General features: G+C 39.7%; 1 protein-coding gene across 14 annotated transcripts in view; it reads left to right on the forward strand.

The window, feature by feature from the left end:
• The window catches only part of LOC127432191 (multiple C2 and transmembrane domain-containing protein 1-like), a 491,532-nt gene that overhangs the window by 197,772 nt on the left and 268,662 nt on the right, over nt 1-25,098 (forward strand). For 12 of the 14 annotated variants that reach the window (XM_051683066.1, XM_051683102.1, XM_051683085.1 and 9 more), the window contains 3 exons: nt 628-737; nt 1,814-1,911; nt 17,306-23,929. In XM_051683066.1, the coding sequence (XP_051539026.1) occupies nt 628-737; nt 1,814-1,911; nt 17,306-17,377 (280 nt within the window). In that variant the 3' untranslated portion in view covers nt 17,378-23,929. Of the gene's footprint in view, nt 1-627; nt 738-1,813; nt 1,912-17,305; nt 23,930-25,098 lie in introns of those variants that run through there. The other 2 variants (XR_007895716.1, XR_007895715.1) reach the window with 1 other exon arrangement.

Consider the following 25,098-nt stretch of genomic DNA (forward strand, 5'->3'; position numbering starts at 1 on the left):
AGAGCGCTGTGGGAAGCAGGTAGAAGTTTCTGCTGAAGCGCCGCATTGATAAACGACAAGCTTCTGAAGCAAATAACCTGTTCACCAAGAGCGTCTTCGATGGCAATGTGGAGAACTCTTCACTGGAACACACAGGGGAGCAGAAAGCCTCTCTGTGTTGGCACTGAGCACAGTTCATTCCGCTGTAAGTGCATATCAATGGTGAAGCAGAAAGGGTTCCAAGACAAAGACAAGTTCGCAGTCTTGAAAGAAGAAAATTCTGAAGAAATGGTGATTGAGTGCCCTCTTATATAGGCCTAATGTGCGCCTAAAGGGGCGGGGCTCAGACACCATTGCCGATCAAAAGATTGCCGTGATTGTATAAGGGTTTCAACAAGGTTGTGTAAGAAAGACACTCGCCATAGTGATCGCCATGTCGAATGAACTGAATCGATAGGGAACCATGATATCATGCCCAAGAAGTTTTCAGAATCTTTGTCATTTTGCTTTTCTATTTTAAGTGGTGGCTAATGCTGGTTTATTGTAGTAACTATAGCAAAAACTATGGCAAATGTTTTTAAGGGACAAGTTACATGAACAAAGAGTAATTAGTATATTGTGATTTTATACCATTTTCTCTGTTTACAGCACTTTGAACTGGACCGTGCCTTTCCTGAGCTGGTTGGCCATAGTTGCCCTGTGTGCGGCTACTCTTTTAATATACTTTATTCCTCTCAGATACATCGTACTGGCTTGGGGTGAGTTGCCATTGTTACTTTGAAACATTGTTATATGTGAAGAGATAACATGTAATATGACAGCATATCATGTTGCACTAAATAAAGCAAGCATATTTCAGAATGACAGAGAATTGTAAATAGGCTAATTTCATAATAGATCAGTAGCGCACAAATTTTACAGGCAGTTTGAGAGTGCATCCTCCAGGCACTTGACATCAGCACAGCAGGAAGACAGTAAACTGCAGAGCTCAGTGCAAAGTTGCTGGTAGCTGATGTCCTGTGTGTTCTTTTATACAGTGTTTAAGACTTGAGCTGGAACTCTGCAAGGTCAGAAAGCTTACTTACAATAGCATCTGATCCTTTAAAACAGGGGTCTTCAATGGGGGTCTACCAATTATTGTTTGATGTCAAACAAATTTTTGTGAAAAAAATAAATAAATATGTGTTAAACAAAACTATAATCAAAATCAAATCAAATCACTTTTATTGTCACACAACCATATACACAAGTGCAATAGTGTGTGAAATTCTTGGGTGCAGTTCCGAGCAACATACCAGTCTACAATAAACATCAAATTTACACAACACAATTTAAAATCTAATATACACATAATTACACACAACACAATATACAAATAATAACATACAATGTACATTATATTAATATTAGGTTAACTGCAACAAAGAAAACTTAAAAAGTAAAAGTTCAGCTAAATGTTTCATTGTCCCTTCCATATTGTACTGTAAGTGCATATAAAAGGTAATGGACAAGTACTTGACTCTGTATATCAGTAATGATTATTTTAATGGTTTAAAAGCATTATAACAAAGTACTGTAAGTAAATACATTAATACGCCACTATAGGTATTTTAAGCTAGGCTTAAAATGCAACACTCAGTATTACTTAATATTTAACAGGGGGCTCCTGCTCCATCTCTATATCCACCTAGGGGTCCTTGGACTGAAAAAAATTGAAGACTCTCTGATTTAAAGTAGAAAAGACAAGGGTTCAGAATCATGCTTGGCTCATGCCTGACGCACTTCTGAACTGCACTCCTTCCCCTTTAATGTGCCGCTGTTGTTTCAACTTCAGGAGTGAACAAGTTCACCAAAAAGCTACGAGACCCGTACAGCATCGACAACAATGAGCTGCTGGACTTCCTGTCCCGAGTGCCCTCAGATGTTCAAGTGGTAGGTCTTCCTTCGGTCATTCATACTTCCTTTCTGTCGCTTCATCCATTCTTGTGTCTGAGTGTGGGCTGACCCAAACAACATCTCCATCACCAACATACACATACACAAAACACCTTTGACCCCAAAATTCCTTTACACCCCAAATACTATTGTAAAATTGCTTTTGACAAAAAAAGAAAAAAATGCACTGAGATTATGTGAAGTCTTTGGTATAGCTGTGTAAATTGAAACTAGATTTTTACGTATTCTGAAAAAAACGAGAGTGCTGATTCCCTGTGCAATAGTCACATCCACAATGCTAGGCTCAATGTAGCCACTGTAGTGTATGTATGATACACTGCCTGGCCAAAAAAAAATAAAAAAAATCACCGTTTGGATTTAAGGCAGTATTATGATCTGGGGTTGCTTCAATTGGTCAGGTCTAGGCTCAGCAATGTTATGCGGCAAAATGAAGTCAGCTGACCACCTGAATGTACTGAATGACCATTTTATCCCATCAATGGATTTTTTCTTCCCTGATGGCACGGGCATATTCCAGGACAACAATGCCAAGATTCATCAGGCTCAAATTGTGAAGGAGTGGTTCAGGGTGCATGAGGAATCATTTTCACACATGAATTGGCCACCACAGAGTTCTGACCATAACCCCATTGAAAGTCTTTGGGATGTACTGGAGAAGACTTTATGGAGTGGTTAGACTCTCCCATCATCAATACAAGATTAATGCAAATCTGAATGGAAATAAATGCTGTGACGTTGCATAAGGTTGTCAAAACAATGCCACAACGAATGCGCACAGTCATCAAAGCTAAAGGCGGTCCAACGAAATATTAGAGTATGCAACTTTTTTTTTTGCCAGGCAGTGTATTATGGTCCATAGATATGGCTGGCATTTCTCCTTTGTTCAATTCCTAAGTATGAGCAATAGTAATAGTGATGTTTGCCTTAGCAAACACCACTAATAACATGAAATCAGATGGTTGCAGTGTATGAGAATGTATTTGTGGAGTTTTCCAGCTCCCTGTTCTATTTTTTGTACTTTAATTTATGCTTCATGCTTATGGTAATATGCATAAATGCAGAATCAGGGAATTCTATTCTTGTCATCACAGACAGCCTTGTGACTCATTACCATGGAATGAGCGCAAGTTCTTGACTTTCTAAACTCACAAATGTCACCTTAACTTTTACACCTTTCATGGCACTTTCTACCACCAAATTATGTAATGCTACTTAATATTTTATTGATTTAACTCCTTATAATTGCTTTATTATGGTATTATCTACAGATTAGTCTTACTGAGGAATGTGATTCATAAATTCCAGTTAGTTATGTTGAATGTAAATGGGTTGTGATGTTTTCAATCTGCACATGTCTCTAGTAGATTTATGGACTTCTCGCTGTGTTGTACTGAGTCATTCTTTGTTATTGAGTATAATGAGTGTAAAGCAGTAATCCTCTCCTGGTCTGCTTTTACATTAGCCGTGAGATCTGAGTTATGCAGTCCACTCCACTGTTCCTTTTATAATCAGTGCCGTTCTGTTTGAGCGGCAAGGTGCTGCCGTTTAACTGCAATTAAAACCTGAGCTTGTAAACACAAGCCCAGACTGTTATCATGCTTCCTCTGTGTCTGGATAAACCCTGTGGCGCTGACGGCAAGGGTGGAACGAGGCTCTGATCCAAGACCAATCACTTGCCACATCAGCATAGACATGCTCGCCTTTGATGGGCTCAGGGCGGCATGCTGGCTTTGATCTTTACAGAGTCATAATCCCTGGCCCCTGCATTTCTTCACATGGACCCTGCAGCTGCAGGTAGCCTGCTGTAAATTAGCCCAGTACAGCAAGGTCGCAAAGGTGTGTTTACCCCAAACACCTGCAGCCCAGAAGGTCCCTGCATGCAGGAGGCCCAAAGGAGAACTGGCTAATGATGTACGGTAAGTTTCACACTCAGAAGACCAAGCCGCCGTGGGCCTTCTATGCCCTATTATGGTTTTTGATTTAGGACAATCCACAAAAGCAGCCTCGGAATTAGCTCGCGGACTGTACTTGCACATCAATGAGATGTGCTACAACTCCAGTGCAAGACGTTCCGCTCTGCATCATACAACTGCCTGTGGAGGTCCGTTCACCTCTGTTTTCTGGGTTAGAGACAATGGGCGGGGTGGAGGCAGTGCCTCTCAGGGACCTTGGAGACTCAAATAAAGTGTCCATGCCCAGGGGCTCGAGCGTTCCGTACAAATGAAAAATGGAGCACTATTTTTGAGGTTCTGAAGTGACCCACACCTCCCACAATGTCCCATGATAAAAGCCCTGCAAGGCCGAGAGAGGCCAGCAGTGCCTCTTTTACAGATCATTTGGAGGTGCCTCAGAACAACGTGAACTGTTGAGCTTCTGATGACTTTTTATTTAAAGGACACTTAACATAGTGTCTTTGGGCTGGAACTTAGAATTCCCACAGCTCTGTGAGTGTACAGTATATTTTTACTCTACTTGTTTGCATTATTCTGAGTGCACTGCTGGTAAAGGTACATTAATTTTATTCATTTGCTCACTGTTATGTCATTTCATGCTTGAATGACCTTCTTCTGAGTAACACAAAATAAGATGTTTTGAAGATTATTCATGCTACTCTTTTTATACAGCAAAGCATATACAGTAGAGATTGTGTGCTGTCAAGCTCTAAAAAGGATGAAAAAACCACCTTAAAATTACCATAATGTAGTCAATACAACTAATGCGGTGCTATATTCCAAGTCTTCTGGAGCACTAAAATCTCAGTCCAACATCACTCAACACTTACAGGTATATCTCAAATATTGTACAGATCACACAGTGTCAGTGATGGAAAAGCATTCAACTCACATTTGCAAGGTGCTGTCTTCACAGAATTTTCAATAGTCGCCACATTCACATTATTTTGTCAGGCCAGGTAACCCGCCCCCTCTGTTACATAGGGGCAAGCCGCGACTGCTGAATGCATGAAGTGTCCAACATTCCACACTCAGTTATTTCAGTCGAAGAACTACAGTACATCATCCGGGCCCTGATAGTACTCTTCTTATTGTTGCATTTTTCAGTGTGAACACACTACTTGCACTACTTGCACTTGCACAAAATGGCTAAATAAGTGCAGACATACAGTATGCAATTTGTCACACAGCTATAGTGTTTTTGGGTGGGAATATAGAACTCCCAGAGCTCTGTGGTTGTTTATCTTTACTCACCTCGTTAGAATTATTTTGAGCATGCTGCCATTATAGGATGATGAATTTCAGTGTATACAGAAGTTCTTTATGGTTATATTAATTTCCTGAGTTTAAGGTGTCTTGAAGAGCACCCAGGTTAACTGTACACTATAAGCAAGTGCTCTGGGTATTCTTATACTTAGATGTGTTAGTAACCTTAATACTTACCACCCCTGTGCACTGAGCCCATACCCTTTTTTTCTTTTTTTTGCAATTAACAATTTTTATTGATTCCAATGACAAAGCCCATGCCCTTTTAACCACTCTGCTGGAGACCTGTAATATATCAAACCTCCTGTGAGGTGCATATTCTCTTTAAATTACTTTCCCAGTTAACACACTCCATGTTCTTTTCATGTATCTGCCTATAGCGCCCTCAGAGAATACCTTTTCCTACTGTGTGCCTGCCTCAGCGCTTTGAATCATGTCGAAATAATGCACATTCTGATATAATGCAATACTTTGTCTCTTAAATGAGGCCAACTGCATTACCGACTTAACATTCTCCACCAGGTGTCTAAGACGTGTCCTATCGCATGCTTTATGGTGCCATTAGCCAATGGAAGCTCTGCGTGCGTAACTGGGATGCTAGCAATTAGCACGCCAAGGGTTCCATTATGGCCTATGCAAATGCGGAGATTAAAATGCAGCCGCAGACGTACAAACGATTCAGCTCTGAGCCAATTTATCACCTGCGAAGGGCACACACTTGAGCAAGGAATAAAAGAGGGCAAACAATAGTGAAATTTTTTCTGTTTTCTGAGGAGAGATAAAGGGGCGTGAGCATGTCCTGTGGCTTCAGTCTAGGTGTTCAAACTTTCCTCCGCTGTGCATATCAAAGGCCTGTCTTTGCTGCACCAGGGGTTTCTATTTAGAGTTTAAACAAGCAATTAGCACACCTTACAGTTATCTAAAGTTGCTGAAAAACTTTCCTCAGTGCTTTTTCCTCTACTATTTTCTTGCTTTCACCTTAACATGCTTCTGTGTACCCCAGCAACGAATATGACAGCGGGAGTCTCTTGTCTGTGGGCGTCTGTGAGTCCTTTTGTTTTCTTCTTTAATGCCCCTAATGCAAGGTTAGGTGTCACAGGAGATGAAGCAGGCATGGGTTTTCACCACCTCTATAAACAGCATAGCATAGTATCATTAAAAATGTTCAGCATTCATTTACTTATTTATATTTGCCTACCGCCCATGTGGCTCCACGTTTAGTAGCGGGACGACATCGCACGCTCAGCTGCGGCAGGTCCCGGGACGGCGTCTGACACCACTAAACGAAGTGCTCTACACGTGGCGCCCCCTCCACAAGAGCGCACTTCAAAGTGTGTTTTGTAGTGCAACTGTCAACACGAGGGAGCGAAGCGAGGGTGGAGCAGCCTTTGAGCAACATAAGGTCTTTACCCATCGTCTCAGCGGATGTTCTCTTTGTGCTCGGCACTTGCTCCAAATTGCTATCTCACCATAGTAAATTTAACCCCCCACTCCCCTTATCTCAACAACTAAAGTTCTTTCTTTCTTTTGTTTCCTTTTTTACTTTCTCTGTGTGTTTTTTTTTTTTTTACTCTAACTAGTGCGCTGTTATCTTCGGCGGGACAGCTCTCTGTCATTAATGCTGCAGTGCTCACTGAACCACACAGGGTGGCATAACTGTCACCAGTTAAGTTTAATAGAGCCTCTGACGTGCCATGTGTTCTCTTGCAGAGTTTCTTTCATAGCACTACTTTTGATTGAGGCTTTATTGTTGTTTTCCTTCACGTCTTTTCTTCCATTAGATTCACTAATGTCAGTCTTCATCACCTCACCTTGACACGCAAACTTTTTACATGTACTGTAGTTCAAGGTAGGCTTCTAAAATTAGACGAGGCAATGATGTGTTTAAAGTGAATATGAAAATAATGACCCCGTTTGGCTGCATTTAAAAAAAAATATTTGTGGAAGACAAAAGCTTGGGCTTTCTGAAATTCTCCAGTAAACCTCTAATGCAGTTATGACCCCAATTATGGGCCTTGATTTAGTTTTAAGGCATTATCAAGTTTAATATATAACGTGCCGTTAAAACTGACAGTGATTTGCAGCCAGAAAGTGACCAGAAATCAAAAAAATTTTTAGTAGAGTTTGCAATCTGAGGTGACATGTGTGATCATTGGCAATACAACAAAGTTGAGTAGAGATTATGAACTTCATGCAAATGAGCAGTATCATGATGGTGTGACAATCAGACGGAGTGCAGACTGTAAGGTAGTTGAAAACTGCAGTCTAGTAGGAACGCCTAGTAGCAATCACTCGGTGACCTTCATCAGTTTAATCCAGCCTGATCTCACAGTGAAATCGGAAAGAGTAGATCGACTTTTCTTTTGTCAAAATCGGTTTACGTTGACCGAAATTTCGAAACACTGCACGAGTGTTGAGGGGTATATGGGCACATGTGAGCTCCATTTATGTCCAGGAGAGGTCGCCAAATGCTAGTAGTGAAGCAAGATATTTTCAGCTTTTCAGGATGTTATACAATGAAGAGAAAAGCGTATATTTATAGATTCTATCCCCCAACCCAAACCCAAATCTTACCTTAACCATTAGTGGAGTAAAAAAGTAATGTTAGTGGGAAAAGTGAAACCTCTGAATCATGCTTGTCATTGAATATTCAAACATGGTTACTGTCTGGTTTTGAACCCTAGTCTCCCACGCAGGTGTAGCAACGTGCTGCCAATCCTAGGGTACCGAAACTATCGGAAACATCATGCCGACTTCACATGTGATCATGTTTTAATCACACCTGAACTCACTATTTTAATTTATTATTTGTACAGATCTGTGGCCATTTAGCAAGCATTGTGATGCTTCTATAAATTGTTTATGTTTACAGTTTACCTTTCTGACTTGGTGAAAAGATTTGGAACTACTGTGCAAACCAGCTAGGATTGGAAAACAGCTTAAACCTTCATATCTGGGTAATTATTTGTTATCAGTGTAAAACACCAGATATTAAACAAATTGTTGTTATTTGGGTCTTCCCTGCTGAAAAGACCAGCTTAGCATTAAATTTCATGCTGGTCCAAGCTGGTTTATGCTGATTAATGCTGCTTTGGTGCCAGTCTAGCTGGTGAATCAGCCTAACCATGTTGTTCTACAGCATAAATCAAGTTGTTTGACCAAGGGATGTTTGCTGGTTAAGCTAGTTAAGAAGCCTGGTAGGAACACCATTAAACCCAACTACAAATCACAACAAATGCTGGTGTCTTTTCAACAGGGACATCTGATGTGAGCTTAGATACTGTAACGATTTACAAGATAGATGGCTGTGAGATGGACACATTTCCCCTGTCAAACAGAGACTCAGTGTAGGTGGTGTTTGATGTTTCTGAGTCGACAGTACATGGGCAACATTTCTTTAGGAGACTCCATATGTCGTCAGTCACTTTGTTAGCCAGATCTAACAAAACACCAGTCAACATCTGTCTGTTTCTTTCAGGAGTATTTTAGCAGCTTCACTATTTTGTACAGGGTTCCCATAGTCACGGAAAACCTGGGAATAACAGGGACATTTTAAAAATGTGTTTTCTAAGCCTGGAAAAGTCATGAAAATTAATAAAATCTTTAAATGGAAAATACTTATTATGGAAATACCTATTGTGAATATGCATTTTTCTAGTCTTGTTCTTCTCTTAAATATCGGCTAGATATTATCTCTCAGTCTTTTTTTTTCTCTCTGTCTCTTCCCACTGGTGCTGAGCACTGCTGTGAAAACTGTGCTGGAAAGGAAGTGCTGGTGAGAGAGTGCGTGTCACCCACAGTTCATCCCCAGCCTCCTGCTCGTGCATGCTACTGCCAGGTGATGTCATACATGATGTAGCTTTGAGACGGCCAAACCGGTTTGATCCTGCACCTCTCAACAAGTTTGAGTTTTATTATCCTCCTTTGCACATTGAGGATCCATGCCTAATTAAATAGCCTTTCTGGTGTCCATTAATTATGCTGGACCGGAATGGAAATGTTATACAATGGATGGATGAGGGTCTCTGAGCACTGCAGCTAATTTTAAAGGTAAAGAGCTGTTCAAAAGACAAAATCAACAATGTCAGAGAGTGAATCTCTCTGCCCTTTTACTGACCTTTATAAAAAAGGTCTAGCTGTTGGTATGAAGCTGTATCACAGTGCTGTTTGTTCAGTCTCTCTAAAAAGCTTTGGTATCTCCATCATGTTTAGGAATACATGTCTAACTAGATTTTTAGTGTGCATGTCCATGCAAAAGTTGGCACAACAATGCTAGGGTGTTTGTTGGGAGTTGTCAGGGGATTGTGTGGTTGCTGAATTGCTTTGAGTGGTTTGTAGCACACTATTTTTGTGTAGTGGAGTGTAATCTGCATTGTGCTCTTTTGGAAATTAACTTACTGACACTTTGAAATCCTTGGCACCAAGTTCTCATTTATTAAACCTGGCCAAACATTGCAATAAAGACTCTTTTGCAGGAAATAACACATGGCAGCAATGCTTGACGTGCTGCGAAAGCACACATAGACAGGGAAGAAGCAAAGTGGGCATATTCCCCAAGTCGGCATGTCTGAGACAGTGGAAAAGGAAACCCAAATATGGTCATTGCAAGTGGAACCACAATATATTAATGTATAAGTGTACACCTGCTACAGTTGCTATGTTCTGGTCCATGTCGAAAGAGCCCAAGTCTGTATGATATTCTGGTCCCTAGTCTAGATATGGCTCGGTTCCCTTTTTTGGACTTTTTTTGCACATTTTATTGTCTGCCAGGCGAAAATTACAAGTCTAATCACTTAGAACAGTAATAACACACATCTCCTCAACGTAACACAAACACTGTGGGACGAGTTACCTGACAAAGTTTAATACTTAATGCTAGGGGTTTGTTAAAATTCTTAACCCTTAGTTTGATCAGTCATATGTGACTGTGAGGATGTAGGATGATGGTAAATAGTTAAATGGATTGTTCACCACAGAATGAATATTAATTTACTCACCCTCATGTTTTTCTAAATTGGGGTGGGTGATATAATGGATAAATTAATATACCAGTAGAAATCTGTCAGCTTGGTAGAAATGTTGAAGTGTCATTTATATAGTGGTTATGCAAAATGCAGCTGCATAGTGGTATAGGGAATGCGTGTTCCAATCAAAGGTTGTGCTGATCCTTATAATTTGTCAAAATTACAGACAGCCTTTTGGAATAATCCTTTTAGAATAAGTGTTAGAAATAAATGAATTGGTGAATAACAAAAAAGTTACGGTTAAAGGAACCTCTGGTTCCAATCATTTTATAGTAAAATTTTGTTAACTGACCTTCCGCCCTGCTCACCGTTAAGCTTTTCTACTGGCATCTGTTCTGCCGCAAACATAGAGGAATCATTAAATAACACCTTTTTCAACTGTGCATTTATATCTAGTAAATACTGTATTTGCCAAAAAGGCTTCTTTTATCCAGTGAAAGGCTAAATTCAAAACAAATATGTAATGGAGAAATTTGTTTCATAAAGCAAAGCTTATGTGTTAAACTGAAAAAAGAGGGAGTCACATGACGCCATTCGAGGATTGGAGTAGTGAACAGCGAGCTCTTTGCACTTTGCTAGTTTTAATACTTTTAATGACATAAACCGGTGAGATTCGATACACTCTGTTCCATAACTGTTCTAGGAGGACAATATATCAAAGAATTCAAAATCCTTGGGCTCTGGAAACATTAACAGACACTTACGTGCTCAAGCTGACGCCCCCGATCAGGCCACAAGCCTGGGAGTCGTTGTAGTTGATTTAGTCGTGGAGGTGCGGGAAATGCGGCGAGAGATGCTGAACATGTTGGCAATGCTGACGAAGGTCGTTGCTGACTTGGAGGATCTTGCTGTGATACGTCAATCGATCACTGCCATGGAGGCGAAGTTCACTGATGTGGTTAGAAGAGTGGGGGATGTCGAGAAATGGAACGATTATCTGGAGTCATCAGAGTGGGAATTATCTGCTAATCCGCTAGCGACCAAAGTGGATTTGGAGCTTGTCTGGGAGAAGTTGGAGGACATGGAGAACCGTAGCTGGCGGAATAACGTCCGAATTGTCGGAATTCCTGAGGGAGCAGAGGGACAAGATACGTTGAAGTTCCTGGATGGGCTCTTTCTGAATCTGCTCGACATAGCAGGCCATAAGCTGGAAATTGAGCAAGCTCACAGGGTTCCTGCTCGGCGACCCACGGAGGGAGACAGGCCCTGATCAATTCTGGCCAAAATTCTGAGATCATCTGATAAAGATCTTGTGTTACACGAGGCGAGGAGTAAAGCAAGGCTTTCTTGGAAGAACCACAGCATTTTCTTGTTCCCAGACTTTGTGAATTCAGCAAGAGAGAAACATGATCGATTCAAGGAATGCAAGAAACTTTTACATCAACGGAAGGTTGCTTTTGCACTGATATTCCTGGCCAAATTGAGAATAGATGCTATGGATTGCCGTAAAACATTCACATGCCCAGGTCAAGCGATGTCCTTCATAAAGTCAATGGAGTGAGTAAGTCATCTTGTTGTACTCACGTTGCAGCTGAGTGGGCTGGCTGACTGAACAGTCACTTGACTGTTTGCGTAATCTGCGTTTTTTTTGTGCTGGTTCCGCCTAGCAGCTGGAATTTATTTTGTACAGTAACATACCTTCAGGACAGTTTTATGGATGAATCTACATGCTTTTTGAGCTTATTCCTCCTACTGGCTGGAGTTTGTTTTGTGGAGTATTTCTTGCAAAGTCAATGGAGTGAGTAAGTCATCTTGTTGTACTCACGTTGCAGCTGAGTGGGCCGGCTCACTGAACATTCGCTTGACTGTTTGCGGAATCTGCGTGTTTTTTTTGTGCTGGTTCCACCTAGCGGCTGGAGTTTATTTTGTAGAGTAACACATCTTCAGGACAGTTTTATGGACGAATCTACATGCTGTTTGTGCTCATTCCGCCTATTGGCTGGAGTTTGTTTTATAGATTATCTTTTACTGTGTAAATCTGTCTCACAAAATTTTTATAGAAACACCGGACTTGAGCAATCTGATGGTAAAGTTGTCACGGGGGTTCTCGTAGGCGTGCATGGACAGTTTGAGTTTGGAGGGACGGACGCCAGTTGGCACTGTCGTGCGTGGGGTTAATGCGCATGTTTTTCTTTTTTCTGTTTGTCTGGTTCTGGGGGATGTTCATGTTTTGAAGGTTGCTTTAATGTTGGAATGTGGTCTTTATAATCTTGTTTTTGAAACACAGTCTATTTTTTCTTATACAGTTGTGCTCAAAAGTTTGCATACCTTTGGAGAATTGGTAATATATGTACCATTTTTAAAGAAAACATGAGTGAGCAGGCAAACACATTTCTTTTATTTCTTATGGGATTCATACTCAGCTGTAGGTTATAACAGAATGGCACAATCATAAAACAAAACATGGCAACAAAGAAAAAAATGAAATGACCCCTGTTCAAAAGTCTGCATACCCTTAGTCCTTAATACTGTGGATTGCCCCCTTTAGCATCAATGACAGCGTGCAGTCTTTTGTAATAGTTGTCTATGAGGCCCCAAATTCTTGCAGGTGGTATAGCTGCCCATTCGTCTTGGCAAAATGCCTCCAGGTCATGCAGAGTCTTTGGTCATCTTGCATGAACCGCACGTTTGAGATCTCCCCAGAGTGGCTCGATGATATTAAGATCAGGAGACTGTGATGGCCACTCCAGAACCTTCAACTTTTTCTGCTTTAACCACTGGAGGGTGAACTTGGCCTTGTGCTTAGGGTCATTGTCGTGCTGGAAAGTCCAAGAGCGTCCCATGCGCAGCTTTCATGCAGAAGAATGCAAATTGTCTGCCAGTATTTTCTGATAACATGCTGCATTCATCTTGCCATCAATTTTCACAAGATTCCCCGTGCCTTTAGAGCTCACACACCCCCAAAACATCAGTGAGCCACCACCATGCTTCACAGTGGGGATGGTATTCTTTTCACTATAGGCCTTGTTGACTCCTTTCCAAACATAGCGCTTATGGTTGTGACCATAAAGCTCTATTTTGGTCTCGTCACTCCAAATTACAGTATGCCAGAAGCTGTGAGGCATGTCAAGGTGTTGTCAGGCATATTGTAACCGGGCTTTTTTGTGGTATTGGCGCAGTAAAGGCTTCTTTCTGGCAGCTCGACCATGCAGCTCATTTTTGTTCAAGTATCGTCTTATTGTGCTCCTTGAAACAACCACACCATCTTTTTCCAGAGCAGCCTGTATTTCTCCTGAGGTTACCTGTGGGTTTTTCTTTGTATCCTGAACAATTCTTCTGGCAGTTGTGGCTGAAATCTTTCTTGGTCTACCTGACCTTAGCATGGTATCAAGAGATCCCCGAATTTTCCACTTCTTAATAAGTGATTGAACAGTACTGACTGGCATTTTCAAGGCTCTGGATATCTTTTTATATCCTTTTCCATCATTATAAAGTTCCATTACCTTGTTACGCAGGTCTTTTGACAGTTCTTTTCTGCTCCCCATGGCTCAGTATCTAGCCTGCTCAGTGCATCCATGTGAGAGCTAACAAACTCATTGACTATTTAAACACAGACACTAATTGAAATTTAAAAAGCCACAGGTGTGGGGAAATTAACCTTTAATTGCCATTTAAACCTGTGTGTGTCACCTTATGTGTCTGTAACAAGGCCAAACATTCAAGGGTATGTAAACATTTGATCATGGCCATTTGGGTGATTTCTGTTATCATTATGATTTAAAAAGGAGCCAAACAACTATGTGATAAATGGCTTCATATGATCACTATCCTTAAATAAAAGCATTTTTTGCATGATCAGTCATATTTTCAAAATCAATGCCAAAATTTCTACATTTCTGCAAGGGTATGCAAACTTTTGAGCACAACTGTATATCAAAATGTCAAATGTTAATATGAGTGGATTGTCGGGGGCCTGGGTAGCTCAGTGGTAAAAGACGCTGGCTACCACCCCTGGAGTTCGCTATTTCACTAGTTTGAATCCCAGGGCTGCTGAGTGACTCCAGCCAGGTTTTTTAAGCAACCAAATTGGCCTGGTTGCTAGGGAGGGTAGAGTCACATGAGGTAACCTCCTCGTGGTCGCTATAATATGGTTCGTTCTCGGTGGGCCACGTGGTGAGTTGAGCGCGTATGCCGCGGTGGATGGCGTGAAGCCTCCACACGCGCTATGTCTCCGTGGCAACGTGCTCAACAAGCCATGTGATAAGATGCACGGGTTGATGGTCTCAGACTCGGAGGCAACTGGGATTCATCCTCCGCCACCCGGATTGAGGCGAATCACTACATGACCACGAGGACTTAAAAAACGCACTGGGAATTGGGCATTCCAAATTGGGTGAAAAAGGGGAAAAGTAAAAAAAATAAAATAAATAATAAAATATGAGTGGATTGTCTCTCTCCACATGGGATGTGGCATGTCTTCTTTAGTGCTGGCTCGAGTAAGAGCAGGGGAGTCATTACGCTGATAAGTAAACATCTACAATTCAAATGTCTCAAACAGGTTAAAGATAAATTAGGAACAGTCATTATTGTTAAAGCTGAAATTCAGGGACAAAGTCTTATTTTGGCTAAATTGTATGCACCTGTGTTGATGACTTGGGCTTTTTTATAGATCTTGAAGGGATGTTGCAAGCTGCTGGCACCCCTCATGATATAATATTGGGAGGAGACTTTAATCTTTTTATGGACTTAGTCCATGATCATAGTAAAGAAAAAGTGTGCAAGCCCCCTAGAGCAACACTGACGCTTCACAGGATGTGTAAAAATCTTGGTCTTGCAGATATTTGGAGACTTCTGAACCCATCTGGTAGGGACTATAATTTTTATTCATCAGTCCATAAGATTTACTCTAGAATAGATTTTTTTATATAAGTCCCTCATTTCATCAGCTGCTGATCTCAGATCACACCCTGGTGTGTTTAGAGGTGTTGCCACATATGGAGAAAAATAAATCATATAGTTGGTGCTTCATGTTTACCTCAAAGAGCAAATATGTAATTGGATGTATCGAATCTCACCGGATTATAACATGAAAATAATAAAAAAACTAGCAAAGTGTGCAGAGCTCGTGATTCACACGTCTGCTTGTCGTATGGCATCACATGTTCCCCCTGCTAGATAGCTTATCTAACTAGCAGGCCAGTTTACAGGCAGGTCTGAACAGCGTCTGCTCACTGCCTCACATTACTTCAGGCGGATTTTTCACAAGTGACAAAATTGGCCAAAAAAGTTTTTGATATTTAGCTAAAATGTAACATAGTATTGCTAGCTAAGGTTTATTTAGCAAGTTTCACAGAAACTTGCAAAAAAAAAAGGTTGATATAAAAAGAGGCTCGCCGATGACGCTCAAGTCAATTTTTCCATAAAAAAACTTGCTAGCGCTACTCCTACAAATAAATGCTTTGTAACTAAAAAGGTTTGAATATCTCCCACAAGCGACAAAAATGGCCAAAAAAGTTATTGATATTTAGCTAGAAATGTACATTATATTGCTAGCTAATGTTTATTTAGTTCGGGGGGAAAGGTTTAATTTTATATAATTTGATTCCGCATTTTCTGTTATGTTTATTTCATTTGTTGACTGAAAAAAAAATATGAAAAAAAGGGGTCTAATTTTTTGCTTGGATTGAAAAAAAAGATGCAGAGTAGATAAAATATATAATTTCATAATATATATATATACAGTTGCAATAAAAATTATTCAACCCCCCCTGACCAGCAATACATTCTGATGATGTGAATTAAAACACATCAGCTAAAACTAAGTAAACAGTTAAAATGTTTAATAAACATTTGAGTGATTTTGAGAACAAAGAGTTAAGTTTACCCAAATTTTAAAATAAAAAAGAACTAATTCTCTCAACAAATGTCATGTCAATAATATTAAATCCCCAAAGTTAATCATTTGTGGAGCATCTTTATCCTTAATAACAGGAAATAAATGTTTCAGGTAAGTGTTTTCAGGCTTCTGACACCTCCCAATTAGCATTTTTACAAATTTCTCATGAGCAAAAGCTTCCAGCTCATTGACATTCTTTGTTTTCTGTGCTGCCACTGCTTCCTTGAAATCCCAGCAAAGGTTTGCAATGGGATTTTAATGATGGACTGAAAGGGCCATTTAAGGACATTCTACGACCTATCCCTGAACCAGATTTTGGACAACTTGGATGTATTCTTGGTGTTATTGTCTTGCTGGAAAGTCCAGTGATCACTGAGCTTCAATTTACACATTGAAGGCATCACATTTTTCATGACTTAAATAAGTGCCATTGCAGATTGATGACTTAATTTTGTTGTAAAACAATTATTTGTGTAGCCTTACATATTTAAGAAACAGCTACATGCAATAGGGGTGAATAATTATGACATGGCTGTATTTTTTAAAAATCCTGCTAAATATTAGGTAATATATTCACACTATGACTTTGAATGTGTCACTCAACTGATATAGAAAATAAAAATTCTGGGTCATCAGAAAAGCTTACCTTTGTAAATCCTTACTGTCTTGGGGGGTTGAATTTCGATTGCAACTGTATATATATATATATATATATATATATATATATATATATATATATATATATATATATATATATATAATTTTTTATAATTATTTATTGATAAAGTTGTTTTATTGCAATGGACATAACAGGTACACTCACACAAACATACACACACACACACACACACACTTTCCAATTTCCTTTATTACTTATCAACCACAAATTTCAAGAATATCGCAATATAAATTTTTCTCATAATGCCGCCTCTAGTTCTAAACCTGTATGGCTCACTTCTTCCATGGAACACAAAAGGAGATGTTAGGCAGAATGTTATTCTCAGTCACCATTTACTTTCATTGCATAGAAAAATGAATGCAATTAAAGTTAATGGTGACTGAGGCTGTCATTCTGCCAGCTAAATCCATTTGTGTCCCTTAAAAGAAAATATATGATGTGGTTTTAGACAGTATGACTTTTTCCCCAGTGCCCACATAATTGCAACCTCTGCACTTTTTGTTTGGCTCAGCCCTCATCAGAAGCTTCTCATCCTCACAACCCTCCTCAGACATTATTCCATTCTTTAACACTGCCAACCTGACTGTGTTTGTGCACTTGTGTGTTTTAACAGGTGCAGTACCAAGAACTGAAACTGGATCCCACTTACAGCCCAAATAAAAGAAAGAAAAATAACCCAGGATAGCTTCTTTCCTCCCATGGAATGCCTTTCTTCTCCCTAGACCAAGGAGAAGGAGTGGACTGATGTGGACCAGCCTCACAGTCTCTCTTTTTCTGTCTTTCTCTCTCACTCTTTTTCTCTCTGTTTTAGCCGCAGTCTCTCACAACATTGCAAGTTTAAAGAGCGCGGTCAGAGTGAAAAGGGGGATCATTATTAATTACCATAATGACTGTTTCTCTGTCCTTTTTGTGGGGTTTATTTTTTGCGGCAGCTAAAACGGAGAAAGCTCTTGACCCCTTTTAGAGTCAAACAGTCTGGCTTATTTGTCAATGCTTGCCACAAGCCAGAGAGCTCGAAAAAGCCAAGGTGTCCTTCTACGGCAGCAAAGGGAGCCATGTTAGCCATAAATAGCAGGATCAGCTGATAATACACCCACCTGCATCTCTACAGAAGGGAAAACTATGGTGGTTATGTCACATTTTGCACCCTGTAATTTGCGCACCACAGTAACTGCCATATCTAAAGCTATCCACAGCTGTCGAGCAGCAGTTATCAGAGTTGATAGCTAAGCCTGTAAGAGTCCGATTTATGGCTGTAACTAAAGTGTTTGTGAAAACAACTCGATAGCCCTGTGCACAGGGATTTTTGCTATCTTTACATTGTTTTGATGTTATTTTAACGGTATGAATGATGCATGCTGAGATTATTAATTGTAAACTTTCTTTGACCAGTAGTAGCCTACCCATGTCAGTGCTGTTGTCGTAGTGTGGATTGGAGTACTTCAGAGAGTGTTTACATGTCATTTACATCATCTCACATCATTCACTGCTTTGCTCCCACCCAAGGAGGTAACATGTGAAGCTGTTCATTCACATTTAAATTAATATCCAAGGCAGTTGCTCGGATTGGGAATTCAACCCCGAACGTATGCGACCTGTATGCTCATGGGCACTGATTTTTTTTTTTTTAAGTTAATCACGGAAGCTGCAGGAAAATCAGGCCCTGGAATAAACATCTACTACACTGACCTACAAAGACAAAACCACTGGTTGTTGGTGCTTTTCAATATTGGGGACTATTGTTTTTGGTGTCTGCAATGTTACTCCCAAAAGCAGCTCAAACTACTACTCAAGCAGTGACTTAACAAAAACAATTAACTAAGCTCTAAATGTTTTTTTTTTTTTTTTTTTTTGCATCAAAATAGGCAAAATATTCGATTATGAAAGCTGAAATTAATGTGTTAAGTCAGATTGCAAATAACTATCTCAGAGCAGGCAAACAATTATCAGTTGACAGCAGTAATTTTACATTTGATATGCTGCTAGTCATGTTCAATTATTGGCTGTTTGTTGTGAAGTCCCGCCCAATCATGATATAGAGAGGCCAGACTTCCTGGTGGGACAAAATTACATTGATGGAAAGCCAATAGGCAATCAGATGGAGATCCAATGCAAATAGCTCTCCCATAGACTCCCAGAGAAGCATGGCGTACTGGTGGGACCAAAAATGACATGTTTAGAGCCCCTCATCCAATTAAAATTGATCTTTTGAAAATAGAATGGTACAGGTATCTGACATAGGCTCTATGGGCCGTGCATCTACTGTCTTCTGTGGACATATTCAACAGAATGACAACAGTGATGTGTGATATTTTACACTTTTATTTGCTAAAATATTGAAATGCACAGTAAAGAGTTAAATGTAATTTCCTTCGATTATTTGTACGTAATATTACACTCGTCATCGCCACATTTCTTGTACAATTTTAGGGGAAGTCATGCTTCCCATGCTGAAAGCAATCTCCACTGGACAAAATAGAGTAACTGCTCTAACACTGAAACTCAGAAAAATGGCATCAAAGTTACTTGGGTTTAAGAGTTCTCTTTGTAGTCATTGCAGTTTTAACAATCTGTTTTCTCTGAATCTGAGCATATCTGAGCCAAACTCACAGGACAGATAATAGATCAAGAGACTCGATTTCAATCACAACTCAGTTTTAACAAAATGTGTAGTTACTGCGGTTACCCTTTGCAATGTAGCTTGTCAAAAATTTTATTTCATCAGAATACACGGTTCCTTTTCAAATGGCCCTGCTGTAGTGCACACGTATTGCCACAGAGTGCCACTCCACTAATAAAGGCATCAGTCCAGAGCAGCAGAATGGCGATTGAGAGGCGAGAGAGGCACATTCTAATTTGAAAGCGAGTTCCCGTGTTATCTCGGCACGCACTGCTCCGTTGGGATAGGCGACTCTGCCACTGTGCCCGCGGCCATCAGCCACCCCGTCTGCCCCATCTCCTGTGCCCACCCGCCTTTCAAACTTTGATCTCTCTCTCTCTCAAGACTGCACTACCGAATGTGTGCACTTGTTTTACAATGGAAGGACACTCAGATTCTGGCTAAAGTGTTTACCATATCCTTCTTTAAAATCCCGAACTTGAAGGGCAAATGTCAGTGTGTGTTTTCATTGCTGTGGATTGGCTGCTTGACAAAAAGTCGATAGCGTGTGACAAGCTGCTTTAGGGCCTTAGGGGGTACCAGAGGGCAGAGGTTTACTGCCGCTACCATGGAGGCAAAAAACGAGTACGCGGGCTGCTTTTTTGGAACTCCTCCTGTCATTCCACTCTCTCTCCTTCATCCATCCACATGAGAGAGAGGTCACGAATCAGTCTGCGGGGGGCTCTTGAGGGACCTCAGTGCAGTGAACGCTGAAAGATCACAGCACAGGCTACATCAGGGAGGACTCTGCCCCTGTCCCTCAACCATGAAGAAAAAACAGTCCTCCCTCCTGACTTTTCATTTGCCATATCACATCTATCATATGGAAAGACCATTGATTTGTCTGAGGGAATTCCATTACAAAGACAACAAAATCCCCACTGAGTAGGACATAGATGGTACTTCTATGACTCTCAGGAATGATTTGAATAGCAGCATGGATCGTTTTCCAAGCCTGAGTGTGTTTGTATATACTGTACATGCTGATTTTATTCGTTAGGTGGGTTTATTGTGTGGTTTTTGCATCCCAAAAGCTTTTTGTTTTGTAAAAGTGCATATGCTGTTTGCAAGCGAACCAAAGTGGATCTTTTTGAAAAAATAAAAATAAATTATATAATTTATATATACACTGGTGGCCAAAAGTTTGGAATAATGTACAGATTTTGCTCTTATGGAAAGAAATTGGTACTTTTATTCACCAAAGTGGCATTGAAGTGATCACAATGTATAGTCAGGACATTAATAACGTGAAAAATTACTATTACAGCTTCTTAAAGTACTACAAAATCAAATCAAATCAAATCCCTTTATTGTCACTCAACCATATACACAAGTGCAACAGTGGGTGAAAGTCTTGGGTGCAGCTCCAAGCAACATAGCAGTATGACAATTACAATAGACATCTGATTTACACATAACACAATATACAATATACACCAAATAGTATACAATATACAGTATACACAAAATAAGACTGTATGCTATAAAAAATATATATATACAATGTACAATATACACAAAACAAGAAGAGTGTATACAATAAACAATTATATACAATATACAGAATGTGAGTCCAGTCTGAGGCTAGTAAAGTGCGGTGCTGATATATGTATTGTGAGCGATCAAGAGTTCAAAAGTCTGATTGCTTAGGGGAAAAAGCTGTCATGAAGTCAGCTGGTGCAGGTCCTGATGCTGCGATACCGCCTGCCTGATGGTAGAAGTGAGAGCAGCCCATGGCTCGGGTGGCTGGAGTCTCTGATGATCCTCTGAGCTTTTTGCACACACCACCTGGTATAGATGTCCTGGAGGGAGGGAAGCTCACAAGAATTTCTCAAACTAGAGACTCTGATGTACTTATCCTCTTGTTTAGTTGGACATCTGGCCTTCCACAACTCTTTCTGTCCTTGTTAGAGCCAGTTGTTCTTTGTCTTTGAAGACTGTAGTGTACACCTTTGTATGAAATCTTCAGTTTTTTGGCAGTTTCAAGCATTGTATACATAGCCTTCATTCCTCAAAATAATGATTGACTGACGAGTTTCTAGAGAAAGCTGTTTCTTTTTTGCCATTTTTGACCTAATATTGACCTTAAGACAGTCTATTGCATACTGTGGCAACTCAAAAACAAACACAAAGACAATGTTAAGTTTCATTTAACGAACCAAATAGCTTTCAACTGTGTTTGATATAATGGCAAGTGATTTTCTAGTACCAAATTAGCAATTTAGCATAATTACTCAAGGATAAGGTGATGGAGTGATGGCTGCTGGAAATGGGGCCTGTCTAGATTTGATCAAAAATGACTTTTTTAAAATAGTGATGGTGCTGTTTTTTTACATCAGTAATGTCCTGACTATACTTTGTGATCAGTTGAATGCCACTCTGGTGAATTAAATTACCAATTTCCTTCCGAAACAGCAAAATCTGACATTATTTCAAACTTTTGGCCATCAGTGTGTGTGTGTGTGTGTATATATATATATATATATATATATACACACACACACATACATATACACTGAAGAGAGAAAACGATGTAGAATGCAATGTATCCATTCATTGAAAAATAGATCAAATGCACTTTCATTTGTACCAGATTTGTAAATTATTTATAGCATAATTTTTTTTGTAAATATTCTTATTGTTAAAAAAAAAAAAAAAGGAAATATAGAACATATCTATATAAAAGTATATATGCTCAAATGTTTATGACATTGTAATGTGTATGTGTCATTTTAGAGATGTTTAAACCTGTTGCCTGTGATGTCATATTGCTCCCTGTGGTTGGCTGAAACACAGTCAACATAATTGTGTCAAAATATACACTAAAATGTGTATTTAGGACTGTAAATTATAATTTATGATTAATGTCTATTACTTTTGAAAAGCAAAAGACTCATTTTTTTAATCTGCCTGCTTTCGTTATTAAAAAAAAAAAAAAAAAAGACTTTTCTCAAAGCATGTAAACACAAGATTGAGGTGTTATTTGCATCTGGATGAATAAAAAAAACAAAAAAAAACAAAAACAAAAAAAAGATCGCATTCAAACAGGATTTAAAAGGCCTCCACAGTAGATACTGAAGGGATCTACAAGGTCTTGTGTTCTTAGTGGTGGGTCTTCTGTAGACAAACACACAGGTGTGTACAAGCTGTTTCCTCTTTCATACACACACAGCCATTCGTTTCGGTCTTCTTACACCTCCAACAGTCCTGCTATATTTACAATGCTTTCGCTATGCTTACAGCTCTCCAGCTGAGCCAAATCTGCTTACCAGAGAACTCACATGCTTGTCTATGAAGCAAGCCCTTTAAGAGTGATGGAGGGACTGAGCGTTCCTCCATAGGGGCGAAAAGGGCTCCCCTGTGCTCTCAGCCTCTGTGGCCCCCCATAATTTGTTAGTCTGGCTGTCCCTTTGCTGTCTGATACCTGCTGTTATTCAATATGACATTGTAGCATCACATGCTGTGATCCAGTACAAATGACCGTGCTGCCAGACGCTAATAATCACGGCTATGCTGAAAGCAGGAACACTTGAGCTTGTTATTTATTAACCTCAGCATCCTCCATCACTCTTGGACTGTCAGGTTCAGACCATCCTCAGCGTATTGGGTTCTAATCCCAATCCCGCCACAATCCCTCGTCACCTCCGGAGGCCGGCTCTCATAGAAGTTGAAAAGGGCGCGATCAGGAAATGGCTCATTCTTCATAGATGTCTGGGTAGATTTCTTTCTGGAATCAGTTGTTTGGAGGGGACTGATTATTAAGTCCACATGGCTCTGTCTTGGATCAGATAACTGGGTGAGGAGCTGTCTTCCATGCTGGGCTTCATCTTAACATAGTTTTGTTCCTTTGGAAAAGGGGCTTGGAGCTGCATCTCAGAGCCAGAAGGAAGGCTCATGGACTATGACACAATTTAGGTTACTATAGAAGAAATTTTTTTTACCATTTTCTTACAAACTGAGCTTTCATCCTGATTAAATATTGAATATTTAGCTATTACTCTTACTATTTCTGCAGTATATATATTATACACCGTTCAAAGTACAAAAATGTTCTGTTTGCATCGAATACCTGGATTATCTACTACATTGGGCAAAATCAGCAGTGTACAACAGAACATGTTGTGTAGAATTCATGAATATTGTGGGCGCAACTTGAAGACATCTGAACAAAATGTAATTAAAAATGCAAATAATCATATTTTTTTCCACTATGATAACTGGACAGCACTCGCATCCAACAATGTGACAACAATGCTGCATAATACTAATGTTTCACTGGGTGACATTTCCAATAGAGCTGTTCAGCCGTGACATCAATTTGTAGGCGAACCTGGAAGGCTAATTCGCCATGGGTTCCCTCTGGATTTATGAGTAAAATAAGGTCTGTGGTAAACATTACATTAAAGGAATAGTTCACCCAAAAATTTAAATTCTCTCATCATCTACTCACCCTCATGCCATCCCAGATGTACAAGACTTACTTTCTTCTGCAAAACAAAGATTTTTAAAAGAATATTTCAGCTCAGTTGGTCCTCACAGTGCATGTTCATGGGTGACCAGAACTTTTAAGGCCCATAAGGCAGATTAAAAGTAACCCATAAGTGGTTAAATCCATATCTTCTAAAGCGATATAAGAGTGTGTGAGAAACAAATAAATATTTAAGTCCTTTTTTTACTGTAAATCTACATTCACTTTCACATTCAGCCACCTGCTGGTCAGGACTGATCATAGGTGGAGATTGATAGTAAAAAGGACTTAAATGTTAATCTGTTTCTCACCCACACCTATCATATTGCTTCAGAAGGCATGGATTTAACCAATTTATGGATTACTTTTATGCCTCCTTTGAAATTTTTGGACCTTCTGAGATTTAGTCACCATTCACTTGCACTGTGGGGACCAACAGAGGTGAAGAAGTCATACACATCTGGGATGGCATGGGTGAACTATTTCTTTAAGATACTTGGACATTATGTTCTACAACATAAATTACATAGTCATACCTCAAACGTGAATATTGAAGCTACCGGTTTTTTTAACTATGTTGCTTCAATATGGCTTTAAATTCACATTGAAGGTACGACTCTGTGTAATTTATGTTGTAGAACAAAACGTCCACATGTCTTCAAGTAATGTTTATCACACTTATTTTTCTCCTAAATCCAAAATTGCCATTATAAAAACCCAAAGGAAAATCCAAAGGGAACCCATGGCGAATTATGTTCTGGGATTGTGGACTACAACCCGAGCAGCTCTATTAAATGTGTCCATTCCCTTCTCGCACCTGACAGCAAAGCCTTGAGGAAGGGAGCACGGCAATATGGTTGGGTACAGTATGTCCATGTGGAACACCCTACGTGAAGGTATATATTGCCACATTATTTGAATGAGACTGATAACAGCTAAATTCATGCTTAAGGCTCTTAAGATTGTAGAAAATAAATCTTTTGCATCAAATATAGCCTCTTTATGTTTTCATTCTAAAAATAACTTGTGCACTTTATGTGGCACTTGGTAAAGACAAGCATGGAAATAATGTAAGAAATATTTTAAAGGGTTTAGATTCCAGGTAACATTTCAAATAAACTACCTCAAATACTGTAATGTACCATGCAGGATCACATGATTTTAAATTACTTCCTCCGTGAAGGGATTCAGTTGGTCACTTCTGTTTAAAAATAGTAGGCATACAGAAAATAAAAAAAATAGCAGTATACAGTTTACGTAGAGAACTAGTTTTCCCTTT

Source organism: Myxocyprinus asiaticus, chromosome 4 (assembly GCF_019703515.2).
Source record: "Myxocyprinus asiaticus isolate MX2 ecotype Aquarium Trade chromosome 4, UBuf_Myxa_2, whole genome shotgun sequence".
Lineage (NCBI taxonomy): Eukaryota > Metazoa > Chordata > Actinopteri > Cypriniformes > Catostomidae > Myxocyprinus > Myxocyprinus asiaticus.